Source organism: Nilaparvata lugens, chromosome 6 (genome assembly GCF_014356525.2).
Source record: "Nilaparvata lugens isolate BPH chromosome 6, ASM1435652v1, whole genome shotgun sequence".
Taxonomy (NCBI): domain Eukaryota; kingdom Metazoa; phylum Arthropoda; class Insecta; order Hemiptera; family Delphacidae; genus Nilaparvata; species Nilaparvata lugens.
Window position 1 is genome coordinate 53,705,307 of NC_052509.1, and position 21,494 is coordinate 53,726,800.

At 34.1% G+C, this 21,494-nt stretch overlaps 1 protein-coding gene across 2 annotated transcripts in view; it reads right to left on the reverse strand.

Moving 5' to 3' along the window:
* Positions 1-21,494, reverse strand: part of LOC111046950 (glutamate receptor 1-like) — a 351,004-nt gene that overhangs the window by 19,591 nt on the left and 309,919 nt on the right. For both annotated transcript variants that reach the window (XM_039431259.1, XM_039431260.1), the window contains exon 11: positions 2,927-3,142. In XM_039431259.1, the coding sequence (XP_039287193.1) occupies positions 2,927-3,142 (216 nt within the window). The remainder of the gene's footprint in view (positions 1-2,926; positions 3,143-21,494) is intronic.

The following is a 21,494-nucleotide window of genomic DNA, read 5'->3' on the forward strand; positions in this document are numbered from 1 at the left end:
TTACTCTAATATTGGCGTATGAAGGAGGCTCCTTTTTCCTTTTATATTATCCTTGTAATGCAAAATTTCCAAAAACCTTGTATATACGTCGACGCGCAATTAAAAAAGGAAATGCCAAACCGTCGACTTGAATCTTAGACCTCCCTTTCTCGGTCAATAATTAACAATCATAATTCATACACTGATGTAACTGTTATACAAATACAGTACATGTAACCCTAATTTCACTTACCTATTTCACTTGAAGTTATGTGAAACTAGTGGAACAGGGTCAATGTCGGTTTTTTATATTCTATACCATGTTCTATATCGCTTCTAAAATTCTTCAATAGTAAAATGCTACATAGAATTTTATAAATATATATATCGTAGAGTTAATTCTTATAGTTCTCCTACATGAGATAAATTCTCAAATATAGTATCATGATGATAGACTTAAATACACTTGTAGTACTTTCGAATGATATTGATGCAATCTATGCGATGCAGCGAGGTGTGAGCTTGAAGCAAGACCTCGAGTGGCTCGAGTACTGTGTGAACTACTTGAAATTCTCAAGCAAACAAAAGACGAATAGAATATGTAATGATGTACACATGTTGCTTACGGCATACTCTGTAGATGTAAAGTAAGATTCACTCCAAAATTCCAACATTAATTGAATGAGAAGCCTAAATGTTATTTGACCAGAATGTTGACAGTTCACTGTGGATCTCACTTTATAGGCAGTTTACTGGCGCCACTGTAAGGTAAGTCATATTCGTGCCGAGAGGGAGTTGAAGCTTGAGGAATATTATCTTTGAACAAGGTTGTTGTGAGGTGGGATTAGTTTTAACATGAGAGCTCCATGGAAGGGAATTCGATATTGAACTGGAAACTTTTTGAAAATTTTGCATATCTCCTGAAAAACAGAAATTGCTTGCTTAATATAATAGGATATGAGCATTATAATCAACATTAATAATTTTCATACACTGAAGTAACTGATACCCGAATGTAACGGGTATCATACTTCATGTTACCCGAATGTAACGTACTTATTTTACTTGAAGTTATGTGAAACTAGTGTAACAGGGTCAATGTCAGTTTAGGTTTATATTCCATACCATGTTCTATATCGCTTCTAATCAACTGAATACTTTACTCTGAATCAACTGCTTACATGGATTTATTTGGAAGATAATGATGAGGTAGAGAATGTACAAAATAGTACAGTTGTAGCCAAAAAAGGGTGCAACTTCTTTTGAAAAGTGTTTGGTGGCAGCAAAAAGTAGAGTTCAAAATCAGATTTTGAAAGAGATTAATGTCCTTGAGTTTCACTCTTCAATTGATAAGGAATGATTAGATACAGGATCGTATTCATTGAGACTGTAGTAGTCGATGGTGACTGTATTCTTGAATGGTTATTGTGGAAAGATTGACGAGCTGATGAAAATCACGTGAGAGAGAAATCTACAACCATTTACGAAGTGACTATTGAAAAAAATAATCGTGTATGCACACAGAGAGCGGTCAGGCGCAAGTTTCGCGTTCTTGGAAACTGCATCTCGTACATGGAGACTAAAGTTAATTCTCGAATTTTAACAAGAGATAAAAGCTCATCATATTGTTAAACTGATACTGAAGCTAGCTCTAGATACTCGTACTAGCTTCCAGTTTGATAGTTTCTTGTTTCTCCTCAATTTATCTTCAACATTGAAAAATACAACTAGAGCGCATGTATTTGACTCAGATAGAATTTCGTCCACAGTAAGACCGTGAAACCACAGCTATATAGGGACGTCTGACCACTCCCTGTGAGCACTCATCCCTGATTTATTGTATGATATAAGTTTATAGATGAAATAGCTGGTACAATATGTATGAATAAACTATGATATGTTTATAAACTTGAGTAATTTGATGAATTCGGATGATCCAATTCTTAATTTAATGGTTCATCAGAATTAATAAATGTCCTAGGAACTGGACCTGTATCTGAAAATTTCATCACAAATCAATAATGATCTGGCCCATGTCAAACAATATAATATGGAAAATATTATACTTATTATATTATCTATCATGAATATTATACAGTGTGTCCCAAAAGTAGAGTGTCAAGCTTTGGAAATAGGTTCTAAGGGTCAAACCAAAGAGAAAATGTGGAATAAATGTTTTTCCTGAAACGCTTCGTTTACGAGATATTAGCCATTTTGTATTTTTAACAAAATCATTTTTATCTTCAAAGTTCCACAACCGATCGCTATAGAAATCGGAAGGTATGTTCAAATAAGAGAGATGTACTGTAGAAAAAATATTCAACTTTGTTCAATTCGAAAATCCAAAATGGCGGCCATTTTAAACTTTCAATCCAAAATTGCGGGAGAACGGTGACAGAAAAAATTATGAAGAACACATTTTTTCAGGAAATTTTATTTACAATCAGTCAAGACCAAAAAAATGAGAATCGAATAAATCATAACAGAGATACAATGAAATGTGTGTTACGAGGCAGCAAAACAACAAATTCATTGTAAATAGCAAGGAAGCCTTCCAGTCTGTATTAACATCAAATTATGATTTTCTTGTGTTTGGATAGAAAAAAATGGATTGAAAGTTTGAAATGGCCGCCATTTTGAATTTTCGAATTGGACAAAGTTGAATATTTTTTCTATAGTTCATCTCTCTTATTTGAACATACCTACAGATTTCTATAGCGATCGGTTGGAAAATTTCTAAGATAAAAATGATTTTGATAAAAATACAGAATGGCGAGTATCTCGTAAACGAAGCGTTTTAGGAAAAAACTTTATTCTACATTTTCTCTTTGTTTTGACCCTTAGAACCTATATTCCCGAAGCTTGGCACTTTTGGGACACTCTATATAATCTGACAAATATAATATAAGGATTAAATCTGTGGTTTCAAGTGATATTCTTCTCTCACCTTCCTGATGAGCTCTCCCACCATGCCGTCCCAGCCTCCCTTGACGTCAGAGTTCTCAGCGCCATATTGGCCGTCCTTGACAATTCTGAGCTCATAGTTGATGCCGAGTCGCTTGGCTATCAGGTCGGCCAGGTCCTTGCAGTATCCCTCGAAGCGGTCATTGCCTTGCAGGATCTCTCCCGGTTCGGCCGAACGCAGCATTATGTACGGCTCCTCCTGCAACAACCGATAAGAAATCACATTGCAGTTAGATCATATTAATAGTCTCAAGTTCAATAGATAGACGTCGTGACAACAATGCGAATTTTGGAACGAGACTCAATAATTGAGTCTCGTTCCGCCAGGGTCCAATTAAAAACTTAAGATCTTGAAAAATTAAGTAGGCCTATAATGAGAATCCTCGGTAAATTAAGAATCTAGATACAAAAATTTGAGTTGATCAGTTTAGTAGTTCAGACACGATGATGCGTTTGTTTATTTTATAAGCCGCGATTATTTTATATGACGCGATGTTTATTTTATAAGCCGCGAGACTTATAATGTTTAAATGTTAAATGTTTAAATGTTCAAATGTTTAAATGTTTAAATGTTTAAATGTTTAAATGTTTAAATGTTTAAATGTTTAAATGTTTAAATTTTAAATGTTTAAATGTTTAAATGTTTAAATGTTTAAATGTTTAAATGTTTAAATGTTTAAATGTTTAAATGTTTAAATGTCTAAATGTTTAAATGTTTAAATGTTTAAATGTTTAAATGTTTAAATGTTTAAATGTTTAAATTTTAAATGTTTAAATGTTTAAATTTTAAATGTTTAAATTTTAAATGTTTAATGTTTAAATGTTTAAATGTTTAAATGTTTAAATTTTAAATGTTTAAATGTTTAAATGTTTAATGTTTAAATGTTTAAATGTTTAAATGTTAAATGTTTAAATGTTTAAATGTTTAAATGTTTAAATGTTTAAATGTTTAAATGTTTAAATGTTTAAATGTTTAATGTTTAATGTTTAAATGTTTAAATGTTTAAATGTTTAAATGTTTAATGTTAAATGTTTAATGTTTAATGTTTAAATGTTTAAATGTTTAAATGTTTAAATGTTTAATGTTTAATGTTTAAAGTTTAAATGTTTAAATGTTTAAATGTTTAAATGTTTAAATGTTTAAATGTTTAAATGTTTAAATGTTTAAATGTTTAAATGTTTAAATGTTTAAATGTTTAAATGTTTAAATGTTTAAATGTTTAAATGTTTAAATGTTTAAATGTTTAAATGTTTAAATGTTAAATGTTTAAATGTTTAAATGTTTAAATGTTTAAATGTTTAAATGTTTAAATGTTAAATGTTTAAATGTTTAAATGTTTAAATGTTAAATGTTTAAATGTTTAAATGTTTAAATGTTTAAATGTTTAAATGTTTAAATGTTTAAATGTTTAAATGTTTAAATGTTTAAATGTTTAAATGTTTAAATGTTTAAATGTTTAAATGTTTAAATGTTTAAATGTTTAAATGTTTAAATGTTTGAATGTTTAAATGTTTAAATGCTTATATGTTGCGCATTTACGGCGAAACGCGGTAATAGTTTTTCATGAAATTTAACAGGTATGTTCCTTTTTAAATTGCGCGTCGACGTATATACAAGGTTTTTGGAAATTTTGCATTTCAAGGATAATATAAAAGGAAAAAGGAGCCTCCTTCATACGTCAATATTAGAGTGGAAATCAGACTATAGAACTATTCATCATAAATCAGCTGTCGAGTTGACTATAAATTGCATGCCATGACGCATGCAATTCAATATCTCAATGTAACTTGGTAAAAAATTAGCAGCTGTGTAGACTATTAATTGCATGCCTCATTGAATGAGGCAAAATAGGATGCAAAGAACTTATAACAGCTCGTCTGGGCGCCTAGATGTCTTCTGGTTTTCTCGCGCTAAATTCCGGAAAGCGTTATATGATAATTAAATCTTGTGTAAGCATGATCTGATCAAATAAATAGTTAGTGTATCAGTGTGGATGTGCTTATGGTTTGGGACGTCATTATAACTGCGCGAGGTCTACTGTTCACAGAACTACTAGCGTAACTATCTCAGCTAGAATCTCATCAAGATCAGTACAAAGTTCAAGAGGTAAATCTGTCACATGTAGCAGTTATGGGAGAACTAGTATCGATTTGTTATGTTAACCTGTAGGCAACTTATGTGTCACCCAAGTCAACTACTTGAGGCAAGTCAAACATAATGTTTGACAAAGATCAAGCTGCAGTTCAAGATGGAGCCTGAGTTTATGTTTACACTAATCAGTAATGTATTGATTGAGTTTGAAGGTTAAGTTTGTCAGGTAGATGTGATTGGCTTCTGTCTTTGAATGCAGTATGAAATTCAAACAGCCAAGTGAGGAAATCAATACTTTATTTCCAAGTTTATAGTATTGTTGGAGTTATTGAGAATTTCAATTTGAATTTTGGCTGAATGAATTTTTTAAATACTGGCAATGGTAAGATACTGGTCAAGTTGAACAGCCCATTGAAAATTGAAAACAATCGGCAATTGCTATAGTATTTTCTTTCTATATTTTTCATTATTTTCATGAACGACAGTTATCGATTTCTTAGAGAGACATTTTCCCGTACTAGTCTAATAAATCAAGCAATTCATCTTGGAGCAGGGAAGTTTAGTTCATGAGTTGAACGACGAAATTCTAAGAGTAGTTCATGAAGAAATGACAATTTATGAGTTTTAGTATTAGCTAATCTATGATAAAGTTATCAGCTTTCAATTCTATTTTTCTGTCATTCTTCACTAGCACGTTGATGATCTAATTAATCAAACAATTACCTGTATAATTTATCAAAGTCATTACCTTCCTATTTTTTGTTTCTCAATCTTCAAACATAACAACTATTTGCTTATAGTTGATCGAACTTGTTTCTCTAAAGTCACCAGAGTGGATTGTCTTTCCTTTATCCTGAGTACTCTACATCTTGCTGTTATATCATGAGTTACTTTGTTTCATCACCATAATATACCCAACTTCACATCCTTCCTCACACATTCAACAAACTTACACATATTTCACTACTATACTCTGCAAGGATCCTATATAGCTTCTTCCTCTTTTCGTCGATGTCATCTATATTCCTCATTCTCCTTAATTTTTCTTCTCCTTCTTCTTCTTCTTCTTCTTCTTCTTCTTCTTCTTCTTCTTCTTCTTCTTCTTCTTCTCCTTTCTTTTTCATCCTATTCTCCCTTCACATCTTCTTCTCCAGAGTATGGAAAAGTGTAATGTGTGAGAATATGGTGACATGCTTTTAGCTTTTACGCCGAGTGATGGTCTCGCCTGATGTCATGAAAATGGAAGCAGTCATCTTCAACAATGAATATAATAATTCTTGAAGCTGCTAGCTCCCTGATCACCTTCTTCTCCCTAATAATGTCTTACACTCTTGTTCTTTGTTATTTGTTACATTTCTTCCTTGCATCTCTTACACTTATTCTTCGTTACTCGCTACATTTATCTCATATTATTTGTTACATTTCTCCCTTGTCATCTTTCACACTTCTTTTTTTTACTTGTTTCATTTCTCTCTTGTTATCTGTAACATTTCTTCCTTGTTATTATTCCTTACACTTATTACTTTTTTCATTTCTTAAACTTCCATCTCACACTTCTTTCTTGTGATATTTTGTTCTCCTTGCGCTGTAATATATTTTCGTCCATATATTCTTCTTCTCGACTTTATCACCAATATTCTCTACTTCCACCATTATTTTGTGATCCTAATTTTTTCCTGTTTTCCCTCTATACTCTATACCTCCCATCTCATCACTCCTATGAAATAACCTTATCTTCTACCAGTTCTCTTGTGGAGTATTACAGGAAAGGATAGAATAATAATTATTTGAGTATTCTTTCCCAAGAATGAACCAAGGCAAACCTTCGCCAATTTATGTGGATACAAAACAATATTGGGCCTATATTATTGTAATTTCAAATTTATTTCTCCTCTTATTTAATATCTTAAGTCCCTTAATAATGGAACTCTTATGTTTAACTTTGTAAGTCCATCAAAACTGTAATATATTGTGAGTTATTGTATGAGTACTAGAAATAATTATCATGTATACTACTGTAGTAGGTAACTATTATGCTCCGCAAGGGACTAATTTAATAACTCTACAAACTGAAAACTTAATGTAATTGAGTTTTGAAAAATTGGAAATAGGCCTATTAATCATCCTCGGTGGATTAAGAATCTGTATGCAAAATTTCAAGGTCAAGATATTCAACTTCATACGTGAATTTCATACGCCGTACATGTTTAAGTCAGTTCTTTTCTTTATTATAGTATGAATTTACCTGTATTCATCAGTACGTGTAGTGTATACAGAGAGTATAATATTATTACATGTATAGAGTACTATGCTCTATAGTAAGTGTATGAGCCAGCATATATATAGTAATCTGCATAAATGAAGAAATATAATCTTATCTTTCGAGTCTCTCTCCCTCTTCCACTCGACTCACACGTCTCTACTTCTTTCTCCGTCAAAAGCTGTTGTTCACGTTTATTACTCCCTGGAGAGAGCTGAGAGAGCCTTTTCCGAGCCTAGGGAGCATCTTTTCTCATCCCCGTCGACATATTGGCTGATCACGACACAAACGATGTCAATACAGTTATTGCTCGATTCACTTTAAACTGTCAGTATTTGGTTGAGTGAGAAGTATTGATTTCATTCATGAGAAATACTGAAAGTGTTCAGTGAATCGCATCACAGGCAGCCAGAGTAGGATCCTGTCAGCATTGGTTGAATGTGGAGTAATGATGTTATTTATAGGCAATGCTGACAGGTTGAAGTGAATCTCACCAATGTCTGATCCTCTTACCGCAAATGGCAAAATCATCATCTTCTTGTTTATCTCGTTTTCCTGGAATGCTCCAGTCGATATGAACTCTGTAAATAAATTTATGATCAAGGCTAAGATGAGATTTTCGCTCCAGCACACAGAAAAGTGGTGCTCGATTTTAATTACTTAGGACCGAATTCACCAAAACGAAAACTTGGTTTGAGCGCCAGTTGATTCTAAATAAACAAAAAATCATATTATAAAACTAATTCAAAATCATGTGACTCAGAACCAACTGCCGCTCAAACCTAGTTTTTGTTTTTGGTGAATTTGGGCCTAAGAATCTATTCTGATGTTTGATTAGTGAGGAAGAACATGCATAGTTCTGAAATGGCATAGTGAGGAAAAACTTGAATGATGAGATTATATGCCATGGAGCTCAAAATTCAAATTCTGCGGCCCTGTAATTGACCGTAATCTTATTACAACCCAAAAATCACTGAGAACAGAATTTCTCCATTTAGATCCTTCCACTGTGGAGCTCATCCGACCGTGAGTTACACATAACCCTTTTATAAATGCAATACATTCATCACATTCTGAAAGAACCGGAAAAATTGAATACGAATACCAGGAAAAGGATTGGATTTTTCAGCGGTTACTCTTTTGTGCTTCGATATTGAGTTGCGATTCAATTCGATGTGTCTGCTCTTCACTCTCCGCTTTTCAAATTTTCCTCTTTTTCTTCCTCTTCACTTTCTCCTTTTGAAATTTTCCGCGACCAGTTCAATGCATCGGGTACAGTTACAGAGCTATAGTGAGATCGGCTCCAGAACGTCAACATTCCATGTATGAATACCATCCCATTCAATCGATGCCGACAGTCTGAAGTGAATATCACTGCAAATGCAATTGGTAACTTGAGCTTTTATCTGTGGACTGTTCAATAGAATGAAAAAGTAATGCAATCATACTCTTTAGGGAAGACATCACTGAATCTTCCTTCAGTAGTTTTAGTCATGGTCGCCATTATGAGATATGGGCATTGGAAATATTCCAGTAGTGATTCATCATACTAAAACACAAAATTGATTTTAAATTCCATACATAACTAATTAAATCCACCTTTCTATGTACTGAATTATTCCAAATAATGATTCTCTTCTATCAATAATACCGTGACCGTAATTCATAACGTTCAGATCTATGGAAATAGTACTATTTACCAAACTGGGGCTATGAAAAAGTATGGAATATATAGGCTACATTAATTAATTAAACAGACTATTAACAATGTTCTCTGCCTCTGGGCTTAGGTTCTCTAAACCTTGCTGGGACCTCCCATATGTTCCAGTATTATTAAATCTCTCCTATCAATAATACCGTGACCGTGACCCATAACGTTCAGCTCTATGGGAATCGTACTATTCACCAAAATAGGGTGAAAAAGTATGGAATATATATAGATTCATCAATCAAACAGACTATTAACAGAATTCCCTGCCTCTGGGCTCAGGTTCTATAAACCTTGCTGGGACCTCCCGTTGCATATAAATGTTCCAGTTTCATGAAAAGGTATTCTATTTTATGTAGTGTTCGACTATTTATATTTTTCAATAATTCACATTATGTTTTCGAGACGAATAAAGATGTGAATTCTAAATCACAATGATTCCACAGGAATCTTTGTATATCGCCATTCAATTCGCAAAGAATTATCTCAATGTTAAAAAATATAATATTCTCCTCAAGTAAAGTAACAGAAAATATTGACATTATCTAAATATACATAACAAGAATATTAGAATATCCATTTATATTTCAATATAACAGTATTTTTGAATCACATGGATTCCAAATGTCGCTTATACTATAAGATGAAGATTCAGTTCAAGATACTACTTGTGTGTCTAGTTACATACACATCGGTTTTTGGACGTACGATTTTCAGCTGTCCTTGTGAATTCTATCAGATCAAACGGAACTTGACAAGCATTTTCTGTTCAATAGAATTTATAAGGACGACAAAAAATCGTACGTCCTAAATTCTATGTATGTGTAACTGGCTTACTATTTGTCTCTGCCCATACTTTATCTTACCTAAACTCAAAACGTTCACCTCAACTATAATCTAGGAAGGGATCCTGTTGATATCCCTTTTTCAGCCAGGAGAGATAATCATCACCAAGATCCCTCTAATGGCGTTAGGTGTCAGTGTGGACATACGGGATTATAGTGAGATTCACGTTATACTGGCAGTATTCATTAGATATAACACCTAGGTTTCTCATACGATCATACCATCAGGATTAGAGTGAAACTAACGTTCAACTGTCATCATTCCATATAAATAGAACCAGTGATTCTGCTGAAACTAAAACAACCAGTTCTGACAGATTCAAGTGAATCTCCCACAATACGAGCCGCTGTGTTGATATTAATAGCCGCACATTTAGTTTGCAGTTGCTGTCTTGATGAGGATGTATAATTGCGATTAGTCTCCCACCCTTTCTCTCTCTCTCTCACACTATCTCTCTATCCATTTCTCTCTTTCTCACTCACTCCTTCTCTCACTCACTGTCTCTCCCAGAGGACTTGATGGTGCGGTCCATTTGTCTCGGAAGAACTGTGCGCGGAAGGGCTAGTGATCTTTCATCTCCAACCCTAGGGCGAGTGCGAAGTTATAGGGGTACAGGATACCAGGGTACAGGGGGTACATAGTGTAGAGGGATGGAGGGCTACATTCTCCCAGGGGGGGAATGTCTGTCCTGCTTTCAACCCCTTGAAGGCTTATGAACCCTGCAAAGTTCATTCATTCTAGTGACCGCGTGGTTGCCCCAAGTGATCGGGGAGGGGAGGAACCCCTGGATTCCACCCACACCACAACTAACTAAAACATTTGTTAGGTCGCGCTCTCAACCTGATAAGGGTGGTCGCATGGTCACTCCCTCTCTCTCTTCATCGTACTCTTCCACTATTTCTTTTCAATGAATATTGAATGAATTTTATCCTCATTATGAGAAACATTGAGTTTGAATCAATTCCGTATGGATGAGGAACAGTAACATTATTTTTTCGATGATGGTGTCATATTACTTGTGTATCTACAAGACTATTGTGTGAATTGCTTTATTCTTTATCTATCAGTGTCACTATTGTATGTATTTTGTTTCTTGATGACTATGTCTATTGCACTATGTGATTAATGACGATAAATAATTCTATTCTATGGATCACATTATCCAACTATTTCCATCTAAGATCTATAAAATATTCTTCTTCTAGAAATATACAAAGTAATAGTGTTACATATCTCTCTATATTTTTGTCTTCACGGATAAAATATTAGTTTGCTAATTGAATTTGTTATTGAAGATGTTGTTTTGTATTTTGATTTCTCTTGTGTTGAATTGAATAAAATTATTGATTGAGAAAAAAATACTATTGCCTTCATATCTGTTGAAGTAACGTATTATCAATTTCTCCAGTCTTGTTAGTTTTCATCAAGGCGAATAGAGAAAGGAAACCTTTCTCTATTGGCCTTGAGTTTTCATAACGACTGAATACACATTTTGCGAAGTTATGATTGATTATTTGACTAGTTATATTACTCTTCCAATGCTCTAGTATAAAGGGAAAATTGAAAATTGCAATAACAACAGCATGAAGTTGTGGAAGTGCATAAACGAGGTTATAGATGAGGCCAGTATCAAGGAAAAGAGTACTGAACTTGATGCTCACTCCCTCAACAATTATTTCACAAATGTGGGTAAATTACAAGCTCAAACTATCAATATCCCTGATAATACTGGTGATCGATTTCCTGCAATACAGATCGATAATACGTTTTTTATGAGACCAACGTGCCCAGTTGAAGTTGAGGCAACTATTAAAAATCTAAAGAACAACTGCAGTCCTGGTATTGATGGTCTAGGTAATATTACGCTGAAGAAAATAGCCAATTTTATATCTCAACCTCTCGCTTTCATTTTTAATAGATGCTTTGAGGAGGGATATTTTCCCGAGCACCTCAAATCAGCCAAAATAACCTCTATTCAAACAAGGTGACCCGACTAATCCCTGTAATTATAGACCGATTAGTCTTATCAGCAACCTTGCTAAAATAATGGAGAAACTAATAAAGTCAAGAGTTGTTTCTTTCTTGAATCTTAACAAAATAATCAACAAGAACCAATTCGGTTTCCAAAATAGTAAAAGTACATCTGACGCTCTAATAAAATTCATCAATACTTTATCTGATAAAATAAACTCCAATAAGAAAACTATTGCGGTCTTCCTAGATATACGCAAAGCTTTTGATACAATACCTCATAATACTTTGTTCAATAAACTAGAGTCCTATGGTTTCAGAGGAGTCTCGCTTAAATTGTTCAAAAGCTATCTGAGTAATAGAACCCAGTCCCTAACCATAAATGATCAATCTAGTGTAACTAACTTAACTTCTTATGGTCTTCCTCAAGGTACTGTACTTTCTCCCATCCTTTTCATACTCTATGTAAATGACTTTTTAAATTTAAGACTTCTAAACTCAACTGTGATATCCTTTGCAGATGATACTGCAGCTATTTTTCACGGAAATTCATGGAATGAAGTTCATACTATAGCTGAAAATAATATGCTTTTAATTAAGAAGTGGTTAGATAAGAATACCTTAAGTTTAAATATTGAAAAAACTAATTACATTACTTTCTCTGCAAATAGAGTAGGGCAGCCTAACGAGAATCAAGATTTGAGACTCCATTCTCAGTGCAATTTAAACTTGGGTAATTGTGATTGTCCCCATTAAAAAAGTCAATAATACTAAGTATTTGGGAATTATAATTGATGAAAACCTTAAATGGGATGTTCATATTAAATACATATGTAGAAAAATTAGATATTTATCCTTTAAATTTTACCAAGTTAACAGAATTCTTAATAAGAACCACCTGAAAATGATGTATCATGCTCTTGTCAAGTCATTCTCTGCAGTATGGCATAGTTGTTTGGGGAGGCTGTTTCAACTGTCATATTGCTGAATTATTTGTAGCACAAAAACTGATAATTAAACTATATAAACAAACCCAGGCTCTATCCAACGGATATGGTTTTTAGTGATTTTGGGCCTAAGAATCTATTCTGATGTTTGATTAGTGAGGAAGAACATGCATAGTTCTGAAATGGCATAGTGAGGGAAAACTTGAATGATGAGATTATATGCCATGGAGCTCAAAATTCAAATTCTGCGGCCCTGTAATTGACCGTAATCTTATTACAACCCAAAATCACTGAGAACAGAATTCTCCATTTAGATCCTTCCACTGTGGAGCTCATCCGACCGTGAGTTACACATAACCCTTTTATAAATGCAATACATTCATCACATTCTGAAGAACCGGAAAAATTGAATACGAATACCAGGAAAAGGATTGGATTTTTCAGCGGTTACTCTTTTGTGCTTCGATATTGAGTTGCGATTCAATTCGATGTGTCTGTCTGCTCTTCACTCTCCGCTTTTCAAATTTTCCTCTTTTTCTTCCTCTTCACTTTCTCCTTTTGAAATTTTCCGCGACCAGTTCAATGCATCGGGTACAGTTACAGAGCTATAGTGAGATCGGCTCCAGAACGTCAACATTCCATGTATGAATACCATCCCATTCAATCGATGCCGACAGTCTGAAGTGAATATCACTGCAAATGCAATTGGTAACTTGAGCTTTTATCTGTGGACTGTTCAATAGAATGAAAAAGTTATGCAATCATACTCTTTAGGGAAGACATCACTGAATCTTCCTTCAGTAGTTTTAGTCATGGTCGCCATTATGAGATATGGGCATTGGAAATATTCCAGTAGTGATTCATCATACTAAAACACAAATTGATTTTAAATTCCATACATAACTAATTAAATCCACCTTTCTATGTACTGATTATTCCAAATAATGATTCTCTTCTATCAATAATACCGTGACCGTAATTCATAACGTTCAGATCTATGGAAATAGTACTATTTACCAAACTGGGGCTATGAAAAAGTATGGAATATATAGGCTACATTAATTAATTAAACAGACTATTAACAATGTTCTCTGCCTCTGGGCTTAGGTTCTCTAAACCTTGCTGGGACCTCCCATATGTTCCAGTATTATTAAATCTCTCCTATCAATAATACCGTGACCGTGACCCATAACGTTCAGCTCTATGGGAATCGTACTATTCACCAAAATAGGGTGAAGAAGTATTGAATATATAAATTAATAAATCAAACAGACTATTAACAGAATTCCCTGCCTCTGGGCTCAGGTTCTATAAACCTTGCTGGGACCTCCCGTTGCATATAAATGTTCCAGTTTCATGAAAAGGTATTTTATTTTATGTAGTCTTCGACTATTTCTATTTTCAATCATTCGCATTTTGTTTTCGAGACGAATAAAGATGTGAATTCTAAATCACTATGATTCCACAGGAATCTTTGTATATCGCCATTCAGTTCGTAAAGAATTTATTATCTCAATGTTAAAAAATATAATATTCTCCTCAAGTAAAGTAACAGAAAATATCTAAATATACATAACAAGAATATTAGAATATCCATTTATATTTCAATATAACAGTATTTTTGAATCACATGGATTCCAAATGTCGCTTATACTATAAGATGAAGATTCAGTTCAAGATACTACTTGTGTGTCTAGTTACATACACATCGGTTTTGAACGTACGATTTTCAGCTATTCTTGTGAATTCTACCAGATCAAACGGAACTTGACAAGCATTTTCTGTTCAATAGAATTTATAAGGACGACAAAAAATCGTACGTCCTAAATTCTATGTATGTGTAACTGGCTTACTATTTGTCTCTGCCCATACTTTATCTTACCTAAACTCAAAACGTTCACCTCAACTATAATCTAGGAAGGGATCCTGTTGATATCCCTTTTTCAGCCAGGAGAGATAATCATCACCAAGATCCCTCTAATGGCGTTAGGTGTCAGTGTGGACATACGGGATTATAGTGAGATTCACGTTATACTGGCAGTATTCATTAGATATAACACCTAGGTTTCTCATACGATCATACCATCAGGATTAGAGTGAAACTAACGTTTAACTGTCATCATTCCATATAAATAGAACCAGTGATTCTGCTGAAAACTAAAACAACCAGTTCTGACAGATTCAAGTGAATCTCCCACAATACGAGCCGCTGTGTTGATATTAATAGCCGCACATTTAGTTTGCAGTTGCTGTCTTGATGAGGATGTATAATTGCGATTAGTCTCCCACCCTTTCTCTCTCTCTCTCACACTATCTCTCTATCCATTTCTCTCTTTCTCACTCACTCCTTCTCTCACTCACTGTCTCTCCCAGAGGACTTGATGGTGCGGTCCATTTGTCTCGGAAGAACTGTGCGCGGAAGGGCTAGTGATCTTTCATCTCCAACCCTAGGGCGAGTGCGAAGTTATAAGGGGTTCGGGGATACAGGGGTACAGGATACCAGGGGTACAGGGGGTACATAGTGTAGAGGGATGGAGGGCTACATTCTCCCAGGGGGGGAATGTCTGTCCTGCTTTCAACCCCTTGAAGGCTTATGAACCCTGCAAAGTTCATTCATTCTAGTGACCGCGTGGTTGCCCCAAGTGATCGGGGAGGGGGAGGAACCCCCTGGATTCCTCCCTCACCATAACTAACTAATACATTTGTTAGGTCGCGCTCTCAACCTGATAAGGGTGGTCGCATGGTCACTCCCTCTCTCTCTTCATCCTACTCTTCCACTATTTCTTTTCAATGAATATTGAATGAATTTTATCCTCATTATGAGAAACATTGAGTTTGAATCAATTCCGTATGGATGAGGAACAGTAACATTATTTTTTCGATGATGGTGTCATATTACTTGTGTATCTACAAGACTATTGTGTGAATTGCTTTATTCTTTATCTATCAGTGTCACTATTGTATGTATTTTGTTTCTTGATGACTATGTCTATTGCACTATGTGATTAATGACGATAAATAATTCTATTCTATGGATCACATTATCCAACTATTTCCATCTAAGATCTATAAAATATTCTTCTTCTAGAAATATACAAAGTAATAGTGTTACATATCTCTCTATATTTTTGTCTTCACGGATAAAATATTAGTTTGCTAATTGAATTTGTTATTGAAGATGTTGTTTTGTATTTTGATTTCTCTTGTGTTGAATTGAATAAAATTATTGATTGAGAAAAAATACTATTGCCTTCATATCTGTTGAAGTAACGTATTATCAATTTCTCCAATCTAGTTAGGTCGTGGTTTTCTAATAGTATTCAGTCTTAAAAAATCTTGATAGGCCTAGATATGGGCTTCTCCAATAACTCTTGTAATTCAATAAATAATAAATATATATAAAAATGATACTTATACTATAGAGATGAGGAATAAAAATAAATTGCACACCATGAAAAGTTATACATATATATTACATAAATAATGCAAAGATCAATCGAGGCAAAAAATATATATAGAGCGATAAAAAATATAATATAAAAATAGAACAATAATTTTATATCAGCAAAATATCACAGGCTAAACTTTATATTCTAGATTAATGGCACGAAACATTACCATGTGCCTTTATCTTAGAATCATATGCATTCCTTTGCATGTAGCTGCGACATGCACTTGCTAATACTTGTCGACTTGGATAATTCAATCAAAAATATGTGCTCTAAGATCAGCTTGATAAATTAGCCACTAATAATCCAAATATATATATATATTAAAATCTCTAGTACTTAGTAGATTTCTTTGTATCGAATATATATTTTTATCTCAGGGTGCAAGATTCGGCACCTGACGGAATAGGTAGAGCCATTCATCTAGTGAATTAGAACTATGATAAATTATCGCAAATTGTATTGCAAAAAATTAAATATTGTATGCATACGTTTGATAGCCTAGATTTCGTACTTCTTTGATTAATAGAAATTTCTAAAATATTGATCTATATATTTTTCTTTCAATTAAATACCTTTAATACTAATTTTTACTTGCGCAAGTATTACTCTTATTAATTTCTCAATTTATAATAACCCTTTCGGCGAGCTAGCTTTGATCATCAGATTATTCGAAGCACTAGGGCGCCCATCACTAAATTCAAATTTTAATCACTCACGTGTCGAAAATCTTCTTGTAAGCCGCCGATGTCGATCCAACTCCATGTGGTCCGGGAATATGGTAGCCGGAATCGTCTCCTCCAGGGGTTATAAATTTAATTAAAATGAAAAATGACTTCTGCTTCACAATAGCATCACGAAGTCTTTTAAGAAATTTAATAATTTACTTTAACTTTAATTTTTACAAAATTATTAATAAGGTACTTCGCTCTAAAATATTTGGGGTCCTCTTATGGTGGCATCTGGCTGGCGAGTGCTGGTTCTTCCTTCTCAAGTTTTACAGATCCTCTTTCCGACTTTCAAATTAGCATAAAATTTAAATATCCCAATCCTCCGCCATTAAATTCAAATAGATCTTACAAAAAATGCCAAAATATTGCTTAGATTATATGATTAATAATTTCTTTGCATTCGAGCCATATTGATAACATAGATTACACAAATTTTTACACAAAATCTACTACAATTATATAAATATATATAAATATTTTTGAATTGGCCTACAGTTGCCGCCTATTAACTGCCGTTTTACTATTGGTGCATGCAAATTTTATTAGGTATTCATGCGCCTGGTAACTCTTATTTCCTGAATACATTAAATTATTTTTATTTGGTTTTTTATTTATGCTCTTTGCATGCTAGTTAATATTCTATATATTAATATTAATTCCATGCTAACTAATAATTAGCCACGTGGACGGGTGTTTTTTCACATTGCACACCATCCGAATGCAATAAAGCTCTGCCAAGGGTTTTGGTCAGATTCTACGTTCTTCGGTTTGATCGATCTCTAGGTCACCGATCCGTGAATACATCTACATAACCTCAATCTTCAAATATTTTATAAATAATCTATTTATGAGTAATAAACTTCCTTCAAATCCTTTTTAAGTTCTTGTACCATTTAGCCAGAACAAGCTGATGCTATCTAATCTTGTTTATTATCTGCTTGGCGATATTAGCCAATTACTTTATTTTTAGACCTATTACTATTTCTGTTAGGGCTTTTCATCTACCCAGATTAAATATGTTACACGCGCCCCTGGTTTGAATTCAAAATATTTGAGAATCACAATGTTTTTAATGAAAACCCACCCTTCAATACATTGATATACACTATACTTTATTTATAAATTATACTCTCCTACTTCTATCACATTTCGCAGACATATTTGCTGCATCTCCTTTATACCTTTATCAAAAACAATAACAAATTCTCCTCCTCAACACACATAAAAATATCATAAATATAAACTTCTAAACGCACTCCTCCTGACAACATTTACAACACAGTAATTTTTGAATTCGCCGCTTGCAGGGCTGCCAACTTAACTATACACATTTCATAATTCTCATAAAGGATTCCTTTTAGACAATAATTTCGATTCATAAACTTCTGGGCTTATATCTTATAGTATTTCTTAGGTCTTAATATAAATAATTTTCTATACATCAGGTACAATACTTTCTTTGCTAATGGCTCTTTGGTTTTGGTAACTGGTATTCACTTTAAGTCTTTCAGGTAACAAACGTGGCATAATTAAAAGTAATAAATATAAAAACATATAAATAAATATATCGACATTAATAAATATAATAAATAACAATAATAAATAACTCTTTGGGTACAGTACTTCTTTTTATAAACATATGTTCAACAGACATTACATCATTTGATTTGGGTGGCTTTGGCCAGCTGGTCACTGGTTCTACAGAATTTGCTGTCGAGTTTCATAACTATTACCTAACTGCTCAATTTTTTCTCTTAAAAAGGTAATTAACAAATTTTAATTTTATTATCCCCGCTTGTGTCCTTTTTTATCAGATGTATATAATTTAATTACATATTTAAAAATTGTTCTTTTCCTTATTGCAGGCTTCTAACGGCTGGAAGGAATTAAAACACTGGATTGTTGCCACGAGGTCCTATACCAATATTAAATTTATTAAGGAAGGTTAGTAATCGGTTTGATAATAATGTTTTCCTTGATTTCTTATCATATTATTTTAAATTCGATGATATTTCATGTAGAATTGTTGTGGTTTTCCCGTATCTTGGCTTTTTGCTTGTAGCTAGGCTATACTGCTGTAGGCCGTTCGGTTATCTGCTGTTGATTGTTGAGGCTGTCCTATTATTAATCTATCCTTCATAAATTTAAAGCCCTTATATCTTGTGTATTCTTTCAAATAAATCCTTGCTTCATTAATTGTGGTTCCTCTCAATCCATTCTTTTTCCAATCAATCTGTACTCTTAATTCATCCTTCCTTTTATTTTCATCTAATACTCTTGATTTCGGCTCATTATAACTCATTAGGCTTGCAACAATAAACATTTTTATAATATTAAATTTCCAATTATCAATAATAGATTCTTTCAATACCAACAATACAATATTTTCCCTCATATCTACAACACAGTATTTTATTAATATCACAGCCATTATTATAAACATTACACACCATATCAAAACATTTATCAACTCTTTAACAATATAATCTTTCAACATATAGCCAGGTACTTCCATTTTATTAATATAATTCCTTATTTCTTCCACTCTTATTAACCACTTCCCATTCTTCATTAGTCTATCTTCCATTTCCTTGTTGCCATGCACGAATCCATAGTATTCCTATCAGTTCCATTCTTATTCCAACATGAATCCATAATAGTTTCGTAAGCAGCTCCGGTTTTGTTCCAATTATTTGATTCCTTTTTTCGGTCACATCGCTGAATATCTCTCTTGAAGCGTATGTGCCGCGGATGCAGGTAGTCGGCTTCCTGTCCTCCTTGGTGCCGGTCCGGTGTCCTCCGATGCCTCTTGAAGCGTGCATGCGGCCGGTATGCGCGCGCGTGGTTCCTCCTTCGTCGCTTCTTCCGCCTCCGGGCCTTGCGATGCTGGTACCTTCTGTTATGTAGTCCGTTCTCCTCGTCCTGATGCCGGTCGGGTGTCCTCGGGCGCTTCCGTCTCCGGGCCTTACGATGGTCGCTCCTCTTATCCTGTAGTCCGTCCTCCCTGGTGTCATCCTCTTGGTACTCTATCCTGGGTTCATTGGGGTGCCTTGTTGGTGTCAAATGATAGGCGGTTGCGGTGGCGGTTTCTTGATGCGCGAGTGTGACTTTCAAAGCGGTTAGTATGGTGGCGGTCTCTTGATGTGCGGGCTGCTCTACCTGCGGTGATGGATTGTCGGCGGGGAACAGGATGCTCAGTAGGGATTGATGCTTACAGCTGGTTTTTGGTGGTGGTTTATCTGGTATTGGCTTCGGTTCTTCTAATACTATTTTCGGTAAATCATTTCTAAAGGTGGTGTATAATGTTGAAATTTCTTGATTTTCGTTGTTTGTTTCATTGGAGTTTGTAGGTGTTATATCGGGGGTATCATATAGTCCTGGTTTATTAGCTGTAGTTTTCTGTATATCTGGTGGCGGGTTGTTGGGTGTTGGGTTCTGTGTTTTTTGGTGATTTGATCTGGACGCATGCTCTAATGTGTAGTTTGTACTTATTTGATGAGGTGGCGGTTTGTAATTTCTATTATAATTATTCTGAGTGTAATCATTATTTGTGTTAAATCGATCATGGCCATAATAATAATTTCTTTCATAGGTTTGCTGTGGATAATGGTTTGTTTGACGATTCTGAAAACTTCTATTATTCCAGCTGTTATTTTGATTATGATTATAGCGGCGTTTAAATTGAGGGGTAGATCGTGAGCAATCATATGGTACTGATTCATAATTTTGGCTGTTATACTGATTAATTTTGAGTTATGTTGATTTTGTGCGTATCTCTGGTCTGAACGGTGGTTTGATATTGCCATCACAGACTGTATGCCATATAAATGATTTATCAGCTGCTTGCAATCAGTAATGGGTTGTGTGGCGAGTGCCATTCTAACTTGATACGGTAGCTTCTTTAAAATAATACTTGCTAATGCCGATTCATTAATGGGCTCGCTCAATTGAGAATTTTTAAACTGTAGGGCAGTGACGAAAGTGGTACATGCACCATCTAAGTTAGGGTTGAAATCGCATGAGATAATGTCCGCTAGCACGTCCAACTGTTTACTTCTGCTCCAATACTGTTCCAGGAAGACAGCTACAACTCATCCAATGATGTAAATTCATGGGCTCTACTCCGAAAGAACATCAGGGGTTCGCCAATCAATAAACTAGTCAAACGAAGACGCCAAAAATTCCAAGAGGTGGGTGTTAATGATTGAACTAGTTTTATCTGATCTATAAATTCTTTAGGTTGGAGATAGCGATCTGTATTGTCAAAACGGCCTAATTCATTGAAACTGTGTAGTGAATCAAACGTTGCTATGGGAATAGGCTCTATATTCTCGTGCGGAAATTGATGTATTTGACTTTCAAGTTGTACCAACTTCTCTTGGGCCTGTTTCCAATGACTAGAAGCTTCTGTTTCATTATCTACTACTTCGGCATTTAATTCAGATGAAAATAATTGCTGTTCTCCAACGGCTGTCTCCAATGAATTAAGTTGTACTTTGTTTTGATTTATATCAGAATTTAGGTGAGCTATTTGTGTAGATTTACTA